This window comes from Xenopus laevis, chromosome 2S (genome assembly GCF_017654675.1).
Source record: "Xenopus laevis strain J_2021 chromosome 2S, Xenopus_laevis_v10.1, whole genome shotgun sequence".
In the NCBI taxonomy this organism is placed as follows: domain Eukaryota; kingdom Metazoa; phylum Chordata; class Amphibia; order Anura; family Pipidae; genus Xenopus; species Xenopus laevis.
Genome location: NC_054374.1, coordinates 163,879,425 through 163,893,288, shown reverse-complemented (window position 1 = coordinate 163,893,288; position 13,864 = coordinate 163,879,425). Strand labels below are relative to the sequence as shown.

The window sequence follows — 13,864 nt, the reverse complement described above, 5'->3', positions numbered from 1 at the left end:
CTGTGTATCCTGTGCTTGAATGGCTGCCCCCATGGCTACACAGCAGCTTGTTTATATAAACTATAGTAGTACTTATCTGTTATCTACTGTGTATCCTGTGCTTGAATGGCTGCCCCCATGGATAAGCAGCAGCTTGTTTATATAAATTATAGTAGTACTTATCTGTTATCTACTGTGTATCCTGTGCTTGAATGGCTGCCCCCATGGCTACACAGCAGCTTGTTTATATAAACTATAGTAGTACTTATCTGTTATCTACTGTGTATCCTGTGCTTGAATGGCTGCCCCCATGACTACACAGCAGCTTGTTTATATAAACTATAGTAGTACTTATCTGTTATCTACTGTGTATCCTGTGCTTGAATGGCTGTCCCCATGCCTACACAGCAGCTTGTTTATATAAATTATAGTAGTACTTATCTGTTATCTACTGTGTATCCTGTGCTTGAATGGCTGCCCCCATGGCTACACAGCAGCTTGTTTATATAAACTATAGTAGTACTTATCTGTTATCTACTGTGTATCCTGTGCTTGAATGGCTGCCCCCATGGCTACGCAGCAGCTTATTTATATAAACTATAGTAGTACTTATCTGTTATCTACTGTGTATCCTGTGCTTGAATGGCTGCCCCCATGGATACGCAGCAGCTTGTTTATATAAACTATAGTAGTACTTATCTGTTATCTACTGTGTATCCTGTGCTTGAATGGCTGCCCCCATGGCTACACAGCAGCTTGTTTATATAAACTATAGTAGTACTTATCTGTTATCTACTGTGTATCCTGTGCTTGAATGGCTGCCCCCATGGATAAGCAGCAGCTTGTTTATATAAATTATAGTAGTACTTATCTGTTATCTACTGTGTATCCTGTGCTTGAATGGCTGCCCCCATGGCTACACAGCAGCTTGTTTATATAAACTATAGTAGTACTTATCTGTTATCTACTGTGTATCCTGTGCTTGAATGGCTGCCCCCATGGCTACACAACAGCTTGTTTATATAAACTATAGTAGTACTTATCTGTTATCTACTGTGTATCCTGTGCTTGAATGGCTGCCCCATGGCTACACAGCAGCTTGTTTATATAAACTATAGTAGTACTTATCTGTTATCTACTGTGTATCCTGTGCTTGAATGGCTGCCCCCATGGATACGCAGCAGCTTGTTTATATAAATTATAGTAGTACTTATCTGTTATCTACTGTGTATCCTGTGCTTGAATGGCTGCCCCCATGGCTACACAGCAGCTTGTTTATATAAACTAAAGTAGTACTTATCTGTTATCTACTGTGTATCCTGTGCTTGAATGGCTGCCCCCATGGCTACGCAGCAGCTTATTTATATAAACTATAGTAGTACTTATCTGTTATCTACTGTGTATCCTGTGCTTGAATGGCTGCCCCCATGGATACGCAGCAGCTTGTTTATATAAACTATAGTAGTACTTATCTGTTATCTACTGTGTATCCTGTGCTTGAATGGCTGCCCCCATGGCTACACAGCAGCTTGTTTATATAAACTATAGTAGTACTTATCTGTTATCTACTGTGTATCCTGTGCTTGAATGGCTGCCCCCATGGATAAGCAGCAGCTTGTTTATATAAATTATAGTAGTACTTATCTGTTATCTACTGTGTATCCTGTGCTTGAATGGCTGCCCCCATGGCTACACAGCAGCTTGTTTATATAAACTATAGTAGTACTTATCTGTTATCTACTGTGTATCCTGTGCTTGAATGGCTGCCCCCATGACTACACAGCAGCTTGTTTATATAAACTATAGTAGTACTTATCTGTTATCTACTGTGTATCCTGTGCTTGAATGGCTGTCCCCATGCCTACACAGCAGCTTGTTTATATAAATTATAGTAGTACTTATCTGTTATCTACTGTGTATCCTGTGCTTGAATGGCTGCCCCCATGGCTACACAGCAGCTTGTTTATATAAACTATAGTAGTACTTATCTGTTATCTACTGTGTATCCTGTGCTTGAATGGCTGCCCCCATGGCTACGCAGCAGCTTATTTATATAAACTATAGTAGTACTTATCTGTTATCTACTGTGTATCCTGTGCTTGAATGGCTGCCCCCATGGATACGCAGCAGCTTGTTTATATAAACTATAGTAGTACTTATCTGTTATCTACTGTGTATCCTGTGCTTGAATGGCTGCCCCATGGCTACACAGCAGCTTGTTTATATAAACTATAGTAGTACTTATCTGTTATCTACTGTGTATCCTGTGCTTGAATGGCTGCCCCCATGGATAAGCAGCAGCTTGTTTATATAAATTATAGTAGTACTTATCTGTTATCTACTGTGTATCCTGTGCTTGAATGGCTGCCCCCATGGCTACACAGCAGCTTGTTTATATAAACTATAGTAGTACTTATCTGTTATCTACTGTGTATCCTGTGCTTGAATGGCTGCCCCCATGGCTACACAACAGCTTGTTTATATAAACTATAGTAGTACTTATCTGTTATCTACTGTGTATCCTGTGCTTGAATGGCTGCCCCCATGGCTACACAGCAGCTTGTTTATATAAACTATAGTAGTACTTATCTGTTATCTACTGTGTATCCTGTGCTTGAATGGCTGCCCCCATGGATACGCAGCAGCTTGTTTATATAAATTATAGTAGTGTTTCTGAAGCAAACAGGTCAGTTTTACCAGTGCAGTTCATGATATTTCCATAACTTTAAAACACAATTTTTTTTTGGTGTTCCTGTTCCTTTAAGCTGACCATTTATAAACCCATGTGGAAATGCAGTTGAACGTTGCAGTCTCACCCAAGCGTAGGAATAACAGTACCGTGACAATGTTTGTCCATCTTATTGCTTTGCTCTCACTGCTTTCATTGGGGAAAATTGATTGTTTCCTTTTTTTTTTATTTATTTGCAGCATTTTACTAACTTTGTCTCACAGGCACTGAGCAGCCACACGGCCTTCAGCAAGAGAAGTGAGGAGACTGTGGCCGAAGAGGGGGAAGTGGAGGAAATGGACACTTTGGATCCCCAAACTGGCATTTTGTACCGAGCTGCCATGGCCCAGAAGCAGCAGAAACAGATCCATGTTCAGCAGGAGGGAGCTCAGCTCCAAGTGAGGACCTTACAGTCTCTGCAGACCAAACAGAAGCAGCTCATTCAGCTCCAGCCGGATCAAATGCAGCACAAACTCCAACAGACGGCTCAGCTATCCATCAGGCAGCAGAAGATCACTCCTATGCAGCAAGAGCGCCACCTGCTGGTGAAAGAGCGGCACATCCCTAACATCGTGTCTCAGCCCCAGCAGACTGTCGTGCAAGTTCTGGCAGTTAAAACCACTCAGCAGCTGCCCAAACTGCAGCAGGTTCAAGGTCAACAGAAGATCTACATGCAGACCCCTATACAAGTGCCAGTCTCCTCTGAGAAACAGCTTGCTTCTCAGGTAAGGGAAAATATACCCCGTAGCTTTACTTATTTTTATTTGTGATAGCTGACACGTTAAAGGATAAGTAAACCTTTAAAATAAGTGAATGTAAAATTGATGAGGGGGTTATTCTAAGCAATTTTATGATTTACATTCATTATTTATTTTGTTTTAATTCCAAGATATTAAGGGATACATGTAGTGTTAATATGAATGAATTTTGTTACAACAGCGCCACCTGCTGGTCAGTTTCCCACCAGTCCGACCAGCAAGTAGTCAAGGAAGTTGTCAGGAGAAAGAAAGAGGCTGATGTTCTTCTGCTTAGGAAAGATGTGAGAAAGGTTTCTTATTTTATTCCTAAGCAGAAGAACATCAGCCTCTTTCTTTCTCCTGACAACTTCCTTGACTACTTGCTGGTCAGACTGGTGGGAAACTGACCAGCAGGTGGCGCTGTTGTAACAAAATTCATTCATATTAACAGTACATGTATCCCTTAAAGGGGTTGTCCACCTTTAAATTAACTTTAAGTGTGATGTAGAGAGTGATATTCTGAGACAATGTGCAGTTGGTTTTTATTTGTTATTATTGATGTTATTTAGCTTTTTATTCAGCAGCTCTCCAGTTTGTAGTTTCAACAATCTGGTTGCTAGGGGCCAAATTACCCCACAAACCGTGCACTTATCTGAATAAGAGACTGGAATATGAATCGGAGAGACCTGACTAGAAAGATGAGTGATAAAAAAGTAGCAATAACAATAAATGTGTAGCCTTACAGAGCATTTGTTTAGAAGGGGTCAGTGACCCCTATCTGAAAGCTACAACAATGCAAAAGAGCAAGGCAGATAACTCAAAAACTATAAAGTATAAATAATGAAGACCGATTGCAAAGTTGCTAAAAATTGGACATTCTATAACATACTAAGAATTACCTGAAAGATGAACCACCCCTTTAATATCTTGGAATTAAAAATAAATAAATAATGAATGTACATTACAAAAGTGCTTAGAATAGCAGTGACCCCCATTTGAAAGCTGCAAAGAGTCATTAATAAATAATTCATAAACTATTACAAATAAATAATGAAGGCCAGCTGAAAAGTTGCTTATAAATAGCCATTTTACTAAAAGTTAGATTAAAGATGAACCACCCCTTTAAAGGAGAAGGAAAGTCGTTTAGCACTTGGGGGTGCAAATGTCAGGCACCCCAAGTGATTGTATTGATTTACCTGAAACCCCGGGCTGGTGCTCCTATCAGCAGAAAACTGCACTGGCCCGGTGTTATACCAGTGACACCACGGAGTGATCCTCTACCGGCTTCTTCTTTCTTCAAATTTCGCGTGCGCAGTAGAGTGAAAAGCCGAACTTTGACTAAAGTCAAATCTCTATGGGGCAAGTTTACTTACATTGGACATAAATAACTGGAGAGATTTCTGGAGATGTTGCCCATGGCAACCAATCAGCAATTAGATTCAAACAGCCACCGATAACTTAGAAAACAAAAGCCAAGATCTGATTGGTTGCTATGGGCAACATCTCCAGTTATTTCTCTCCAATGTTAGTAGTCTATCTCTATGTGCTCCTGATTGTATCAAATGCTGTATATTATGAGTGTATGGTATATCTTATATATATATCTATTTATTTGCTAGGTTACACAACCAATCATGTCCCCGGGATCCGCTGTTACAAAGATCACCTTTGAGGGCCACCAGCCTCCTACTGTTTCCAAGGCAACGGTTAGTGACTGCCTGCCCAAACTGACTCCGGCTCTTGCTAGCATCCTACCTTCCTCCCAGAGCACAGACAAGGCGTCTGTAGGAGATATATTGAAGATGTCTATGATGGAGGCAGACATTGATACGAACACAGAACCCATGATTGTCGATGCCCCCGCCAAAGTTGCCCCCATTATTAAACCCATGCCCATGCTTACCGAAGCTATTGTTACCCAGGTACCAAGATTCTCTGTTCCCAGCACAGTGACTGCTTCTGTCCCACCACCCCCAAAATGTTTCCCAGCCCCAATTCTAACATCTGCCCCTCCCACTGCACTTCCCGGTCCTCTCCCACCACCTCCTCCTCTCACCAGGAAAGTTGATGTTCCTGTCGCCAGTCAGATCATCCAGATACAGAATGTGCCACAAAAGAAACCTGAAGAAGTTCCCTCTGAAATTATTATCCAGGTAAGCCAGCCAATAGCAGCTCTCACACAAAGTGCCAGTCAGATACCTTGTACTCAAGTGCCTGGGATTTCTTTATTATGATCCTACAAATTAGGAGACTGTCCCTGCTGAATTGTGCTTAGTACAGGGAATACCTATGCTGCCATACTTTTATGGGATCTCTCTGTACAGACTATGAGCAAACTTAGGGGACTGTTCCTGCTGAATTGTGCTTAGTACAGGGGATACCTATGCTGCCATAGTTTTATGGGATCTCTCTGTACAGACTATGAGCAAACTTAGGGACTGTTCCTGCTGAATTGTGCTTAGTACAGGGAATACCTATGCTGCCATAGTTTTATGGGATCTCTCTGTACAGACTATGAGCAAACTTAGGGGACTGTTCCTGCTGTTTTTAGACACATAATACAAAGGGATGGGGTAAGGAAGTTTGTGTGTAGCCTTATTGGGAGACTGTTCACCTTCAGTTCCAGGTACACCGCTTCAAGGAGATCAGTCTGGCAAGTGATGTTTCTATTGAGGTTGTAGCAACATTCGAGTAGTCTGGCCCATGGTTTACTTATATATACTTATATATTTAGCTTATTTCCCCATAGCCAGAGGCACTTGTAGGTCAGCTCTGAATTGAAGCTGAGTAACTTCTCACTGACGCAGGTTAGTAACTGAGGGCTGAGTAGAAGAAGTTACACAGAGAGTGACTATCCCTTTATCTTTTATGCATTGCTTGGCATTTCATTGGGTAACCTAGAACTTACCGAGTCTAGAGCCGTAGAGCTGGGTGAATGTTAGTGATGTAAGCTGTGTGATGCCATTCTGGGTACATAGAGTCTTTGTTTTCCTTCAAAATTTCAGACCATCCCTCAGTATCATCCCATCCCTTGTCACTCCAGCTCCAATGTGGTAGTGGAACCCAGTGGACTTGTGGAGATGAGTAACTTCACCAGCCAGAGGCTCAGAGAGGAGGACGCCATGTTGCTTCACCACGGAGAAAGCAGCAAAACCCAAGCTCCTATCCACATTGAGGACGTATAGCAGCACCTCAACGAACAAACGTATGCTGGAGTGACCTCCAACGCTTTTGTCACGTGACCTCCTACGCTTGTGTCACATGACCTACGCTTACGTCACATGACTCCTGTACAATATGGACGCCTCGTTCCCTTTTTAACAAGTGAAGATGTTCTGTGGGCTTGAGAAGCTGGTGGTGTGACCCTATCAGACCTAAATGGGAAATCAGAGGTCACGAAGAGGAGGATGATCGTCTTATTGGTGCAGTCCTTTCACTGGTGCTGACATGTTTTACAATTTTAAAGGGACATTTCCCATTTGTTTGTAAGATTTTGAAGCACACTGGGTGGAGCGGACGTTCATATCTGATCAGTGGAATTTACATAACATAGTCTTTGCTTCTTACTCAAGCCACACTGATATTCTGCAAATCATGAGAGACCATTTATACTTCTGAATGTGTTGAATAACTTGGCCTTGAATTTCTACCATTGAAGTGGAAGAATTTTTACATTTCCAATGAATTTACAAATATTAAATGCTCATTTGCCACAAAATCCCCTTAATTTGGAACAGTTTGTCACCTCCCTAATAAGAAAAGGACTCGCCCTTCTTCAGCCTAGATTAATTCCATTAAGCCCGTCTTTATTTCCCCACAGGCCCATAAAAACCTGTAAAATGTAGCAATGTCTACATCTATTGGTCATAAAAGTGGACTTGGACTTTATTTTTTTTTTTACTGGAGGTGAGTTTTGGGAGATCTGTTTAGGAGTTACTTTAATTTTTAATGTTCAAATCTGGAATGAAGCAGCCTTAGAACTGCCCTTGTGTGTCACCAATCCTTGTAATTGCTCTGGATCCAGTGCAGGATGTGGTGGAGCATTAAAGGATAAGTAAAACCTTTAAAATAAGTGAAAGTCAAATTGATGAGGGGGCTATTCTAAGCATTTTTGCAATGTGCATTCAATATTTATTTTGTTTTTATTCCAAGATATAAAAGGATTCATGTACTGTTAATATGAATGAATTGTGTTACAACAGCGCCACCTGCTGGTCAGTTTCCCACCAGTCTGACCAGCAAGTAGTCAAGGAAGTTGTCAGGAGAAAGAAAGAGGCTGATGTTCTTCTGCTTAGGAATAAAATTAGAAACCTTTCTCACATCTTTCCTAAGCAGAAGAACATCAGCCTCTTTCTTTCTCCTGACAACTTCCTTGACTACTTGCTGGTCAGACTGGTGGGAAACTGACCAGCAGGTGGCGCTGTTGTAACAAAATTCATTCATATTAACAGTAAACAAGTGCAAACAAAAAAATACTTCCTAGTTTTGGGACAAAAAGTCTATGATCCCCCTCCCCCTCTAATTTGCATATGTAAATTTGGATTCAGTTCGGCCAGGCAGAAGGATTCGGCCGAATCTGAATCCTGCTGTAAAAGGCTGAATCCTGGATTTGTTGCATCCCTAAAAATGAATTCGTTGTTGTTTTACACATTAATCTGGATCTCACTTCCAGCATTTATTTTACTTTTATATCATTGTCTTTTTTTTTTAAAAGATATTTAAAGGGAAAGAAAAGCTATGGGTCGGATATACGGGGAAGGGGGGTCACACCAGTTCCTGTATATATAGTAGTTTAAAGAAGAACACAGATGCCTGTATATAAATGTAAGTAGCCCTCCGTCAGTCCCGCATTTCAAGTTCACATTGTTGGATTTTTGTGGTTTTCTGACTGTTCGTGTTTTCGCACCTTTTTAAAGGGGTTGTTCACCTTTAAATGAACTGTTAGTATGATGTAGAGAGTGCTATTCTGAGACAATTTGCAATTGGTTTTCTTTTTTTATTATTGCTGTTTTTTGACTTATTTAGGTTTTTATTCAGCAGCTCTCCAGTTTGCAATTTTGGCCATCTGGGTGCTATGGTCCAAATCATCATAGCAACCATGCATGGATTTGAATATAAGAGACTGGAATAGGAGAGGCCTGAATAGAAAGATGAGGAATAAAAAGTAGCAATAACAATACGTTTGTAGCCTTACAGAGCATTTGTTTTTTTAGATGGGGTCAGTGACCCCTATTTGAAAGCTGGAAAGAGTCCGAAGAAAAAGGCCGGTTGGCCCTGCTTCTTCTTCATACCGTTGCCATATTGCTCCCTAAAGCTGGGGGCTTTGATGTTAACTCTGTTAATAGGCAGCTGCCCTACTGAGTGAAGCTAATTGTAGGCACAGGGATATATTATAGCATTAAAGCAGCAGGGCCACAATCTGCCTGTAACCACTTCCCATAGAAGTCATTAAGCATTTGTTTTGGCTAAAGCCCGTGTGGCGCCTTTTACCCCTTAGGCACCTCATTTCTTACAATTATTAAAGGGTGCAGTAACAGTTCTGTGTATTCAGCCTGGTTATAGCCGAGGTTAAACCCTCCATGTGCCATCATCATAACATGTATATATCTAACTTGCCATTTAAAGGATAAGTAAACAGTTAAAATAACAGAACGTAAAACCGATGAGGGGGCTTTTATAACACTTTTGCAATATACATTCATTATTTATTTTGTTTTAATTCCAAGATATTAAGGGATACATGTACTGTTAATATGAATGAATTTTGTTCCAACAGCTCCACCTGCTGGTCAGTTTCCCACCAGTCTGACCAGCAAGTAGTCAAGGAAGTTGTCAGGAGAAAGAAAGAGGCTGATGTTCTTCTGCTTAGGAAAGATGTGAGAAAGGTTTCTAATTTTATTCCTAAGCAGAAGAACATCAGCCTCTTTCTTTCTCCTGACAACTTAGACTGGTGGGAAACTGACCAGCAGGTGGTGCTGTTGGAACAAAATTCATTCATATTAACAGTACATGTATCCCTTAATATCTTGGAATTAAAACAAAATAAATAATGAATGTAAATTACAAAAGTGCTTAGAATAGGCCCCTCATCAATTTTACATTCACTTATTTTAAACGTTTACTTATCCTTTAAGGCTGTTCAATAAGATTTTTTTTTTTTTTCAGTTAAAGTGCAATGACCGTGTTTGTTGCATGATCATTTGGCAGTGGTGTTACCTGTCGTTACCTGTTCAGCCGTAGTGTTGCTCTGTAAGACCTGCGACGTTACTACCTGCGCTGTAAATAGCGTTGAACTGTTTTTGTTTCCCCAAATGGCACTTGATAGGAAAGTATTAACAGCTCTGTACCTTTAAGCTCCGACATGTAGATATTTTTTGTTTCTTTTTTTTTATTTCCATTTTAAACCACACGCGTAGCCCTAATAAAAACCATTAAAAAAAAAAAAAAGTCTTGTGTATTCAATGGGTGGAATTGTGGCAGTTTTGAAACGCCAACAGCCTCAGTCATTTCAGAGCGTTGGACGTCATCATTCCCTGCTCAGAGCGAAATCAGTAGAATGTGAAACTGAACACATATTCTCCATCCGCTGTATGCAGGTATGCGCCAAATCCATTATTTTTGTAGCCGGCGGTGAATCGTTTGGAAAGGAGCCGGGGGGGACGTGTTTGCGAAGGAGCCGGGGGCGACGTGTTTGCGAAGGAGCCGGGGGCAAATCGTTTTGCGATGGAGCCAGGGCGAAGCTTTTTGCGAAGGAGCCAGGGTGAAACCTTTGCGATGGAGCCGGGGGCAAAGCGTTTTGGGAAAGAGCCGGGGGCGAAGGGCTTTGGGAAGGAGCCGGGGGCGAAGGGCTTTGGGAAGGAGCCGGGGCGAAGCGTTTTGGGAAGGAGCCGGGGGCGAAGCGTTTTGGGAAGGAGCCGGGGGCGAAGCAGCCGGGGTGAAGCGTTTTACGAAGCAGCCGGGGGCAAATTGTTTTGCGAAGTAGCCGAGGGCCGAAGCGTTTTGCGAAGGAGCCGGGGGGCGAAGCATTTTGCGAAGGAGCCGGGGGTGAAACCTTTGCGATGGAGCCGGGGGCGAAGGGTTTTGGGAAGGTGGCGAAGCAGCCTGGGGTGTAGCGCTTTGCGAAGCAGCCGGAGGCGAATCTTTTTGTGAAGCAGCCGGGGGCGAAACCTTTGTGAAGGGTTATATGAAGGAGCCGGTGGTTGAAGCGAAGAAGCAGTTTGCAAAGGAGCCAGGGGCGAAACCTTTGCGATGGAGCCGGGGGCACAAAACCTTTGCGATGGAGCCGGGGGAAACCTTTGCGATGGAGCGGGGGGGTGGGGGATGGAACCTTTGTGATGGAGCCGGGGGGCCAAACCTTTGCGATGGAGCTTGGGGGGGGCACGAAACCTTTGCGATGGAGCGGGGGGGGGCGAAACCTTCGCGAAGGAGCCAGCCAGAATAGGGACTGTCGAAACAGCATGTGGGTCACGTGAGTTTAAGGATTACGTTGCCAGGCACTTTGTTTCAGACAAATTTGACTGAAAAGTTCTGGTGGAGAATGTAAGACACACCTTGAACCTATGGGCTGGTCTCCATCTTACTCTTTGCTCGGTACTCATAAATTAACCTCACTATAATGTCTCCAACTCTCCGAAACAAAGAGTAGGCCATAAAATATAAACAACAATGCAAATAAGTCCTACTTGATTGATCTGGGTGTCCCCACTGGTACATTCTGGCGGTCATGTCTACGAAGAAGGAGCAGACCTCAACATTGTAGCAATGACCCCTCATGTAAATGTATAACTGCCATCTATTTACAGGGCTGCCTGAGAGGGTGGCAGTTAGCAGAGATTTGCCTTAATGCCATCTATTGTGGCCATCCTCTCACATGGCCAAAGATACTGGTTCCATTAGTTTTTGACTTGGTCAGCAGATAAGTTAGAATATGTATTTTTATTCACTGCTTTTGATACTGCGGGTTTGGATTGTCCAGTTTACTAGCGCCTCTGAGAATTAGAAGGTTGTGGTCATTTCATGTTATTTTTGTGTTGGGCTCGGTGCCCTGCTTCCCATGTCCACAAGTGAGATGTGACAAGGTAACACTGCTTTATGGATTGATATGTCTCGTTCCCACAGCATTCCGCCAAGTCGGAAACAGCAACCCTGCTTGAGATGGTTTTTATTGGCCTCCCATTCTGGCAACTGGTATCTGAACTGGGCAGAAGCGTTCCATTGCCATTGTCTCCAGGAGAAAATGTTATACAGTATATATGTTTATTAAAGGGCATTTAAACCTAGAAATGAACAGTTCTTGGCCCAAAACATGCCCCTGACTCTGCCCAGCAGAACACTGGCTATATTACCGACCCCTTACGCTGCACAATGATCCTTTCTGTCTGTTGGAGGCTCATTGATGGTTATTGTGCGGCTGCTGAGATACAGTTACAATGGGTGCTGGTGGGTCATTTTTGACTGGTCTTTCTTATTGGTTACATCTTTTAAATCCCTGCTAAGCATCATTCTCATTGGTGAATTCCACCCAAGTCCTTGGGGAGCAGAGGTTCCCACTGGCTACATCTGCCCACTTAGGTTTCGCTTAAGTGATGAAGAGGCTTTTTATGGGAGTCAAACCCAAACAAGAGAAGGAGCACCAAGCACTAGTAGATCTGTAGCCAAATTCATTGGATGGAGTTAAGGATGAGGTTAATGACTAGAAGCTCAGAACATGGGCTGGGGGCAGAAGCAAGCAAATGGTGGGATGAACAGGAGGAGAAGTAGAAGAGGACCACCACCAGTGCATGTTCTTCAGCCACAACTACACTAACCTGATGCTGATGTGACACAAGATTATACTGTATGATGCCAAGACAAGATGGGAGTAGAGACCATATAAGACAAATCTAGAGAAGGTAAGTTGAGGGATGGTGGCACTCAATACACCTGTACCTTTTTGTATCGGAACCTCACCTTGTCGTAGTCATTCTTTTACATGGATGATCATTGTATTCCAATATACTCTATTTAGTTTCACCCCAAAATGGCCACAAACACCCTAGGACTGCCATATCGTTGTGATCCAGTTGGGTACATGTATTTGATTTCACACGGGGGGAATTGTCCAAAATTGAGCAGAAAGGACTGACTGTACTGGGCACCATGACTACCAAACAATCTATGACAACCAAAAACCTGAGTTTGCTACAATATTTCCAGGCTAGAAATTGTGCCCCTGGAGTTGTCCTTGGGATTTGACTTGGCTTGTGAGACCTCCCAACATTGGGAGTGGGGCCAACATGGTCCTGATCTGACCTAAACTCTGCCCATTTCCAGGGGGAGGAGACAGTAACTCAAGCAATGGGTGGGACAAGAGCACTGCTGGCAGCTTATAGGAGTTGAGCCATTCAAGCAGTGGGTGGGACTAGAATACTGATTGAAACTTACAGAGGGAGGGTCAGGGAGACAAACTCGTGTAGTGGGTGGGACCAGAAATCTATGATGGCCGCTTACAGGGTTAGGGGCAAGGAGTCAACCACTTGAGCCTTTCAGGGGTCAAACATTATGCACTGTGTCTTTAAATGATACTATGGAGCAAAGTAAGGGGGAGTGAAGATAAAGCAGAGGGGGGAAAAGAGATCAGAAGGGAATTTCCATTTCTAAACTTCTCTCAATGTGGTTTAACGTCATCGTTTAATTTCTAACCTTAGCTCTATGGCTGTTCTCTCCTCCCGAAATATCTCATGCTTGGTAACAGCCGCCACCTGTGTTCAGTCATCTCTTGTTTTTACTTTCACTATGAAAGAAGCTTTGGTCTGTACCACCGGGCTCTGGCACTTACTTATTAACCCTGTAGCAGAGCCACCCTCGTATTACTACTACTAGTAGTAATAACTACTCACAGGCAGCACCTTCCCCTACTGACAACATTCTGATCAGAGCAATTGATATCTGAACTCTCTCTCTCAATTTGTAATTGGTTTTTATTTCTGGTTTTTGAGTTATTTAGCTTTTTATTCGGCAGCTCTCCCGTTTGCAATTCCAACCCTCCAGTTGCTGGTTTTGAATAAGAGACTGGAATATGAATAGGAGAGGCCTGAATAGAAAAATCAATAGCCTTACAGAGCATTTGGGTTTTTTTTTTAGATGGGGTCAGTGACCTCCATTTTCAAGTTAGAAAGAGTCCGAAGAAGGAAAACTGCGAGAAATTTAAAAAATGATGGCCAATGTAAAATATGTTCAAAATTATCCACATGCTAAAAATTAACTTAAACGTGAACCTCTTTCTGTGGTTGAAACAATGCAGCAGAAGCCTTTGATTTAAAGGGGTCATTCACCTTCCAAACACTTTTTTTTCATTAGAGCAAATTAATAATATCATTTTAATCTTGAATTTCCGGATAATCCTACAGTTCAACTGGCCCAGGTGCAGCCAATAATCTCC

The 13,864-nt window shown here is 42.5% G+C and overlaps 1 protein-coding gene across 5 annotated transcripts in view; it reads left to right on the top strand.

Moving 5' to 3' along the window:
• The window catches only part of emsy.S (EMSY, BRCA2-interacting transcriptional repressor S homeolog), a 44,222-nt gene extending 36,714 nt beyond the window's left edge, over positions 1–7,508 (top strand). For 3 of the 5 annotated variants that reach the window (XM_018250401.2, XM_018250404.2, XM_018250400.2), the window contains 3 exons: positions 2,908–3,432; positions 5,064–5,597; positions 6,450–7,508. In XM_018250401.2, coding sequence (XP_018105890.1) covers positions 2,908–3,432; positions 5,064–5,597; positions 6,450–6,629 — 1,239 coding nt within the window. In that variant the 3' untranslated portion in view covers positions 6,630–7,508. The remainder of the gene's footprint in view (positions 1–2,907; positions 3,433–5,063; positions 5,598–6,449) is intronic. The other 2 variants (XM_018250402.2, XM_018250403.2) reach the window with 2 other exon arrangements.
• Positions 7,509–13,864: the final 6,356 nt, after the last annotated feature.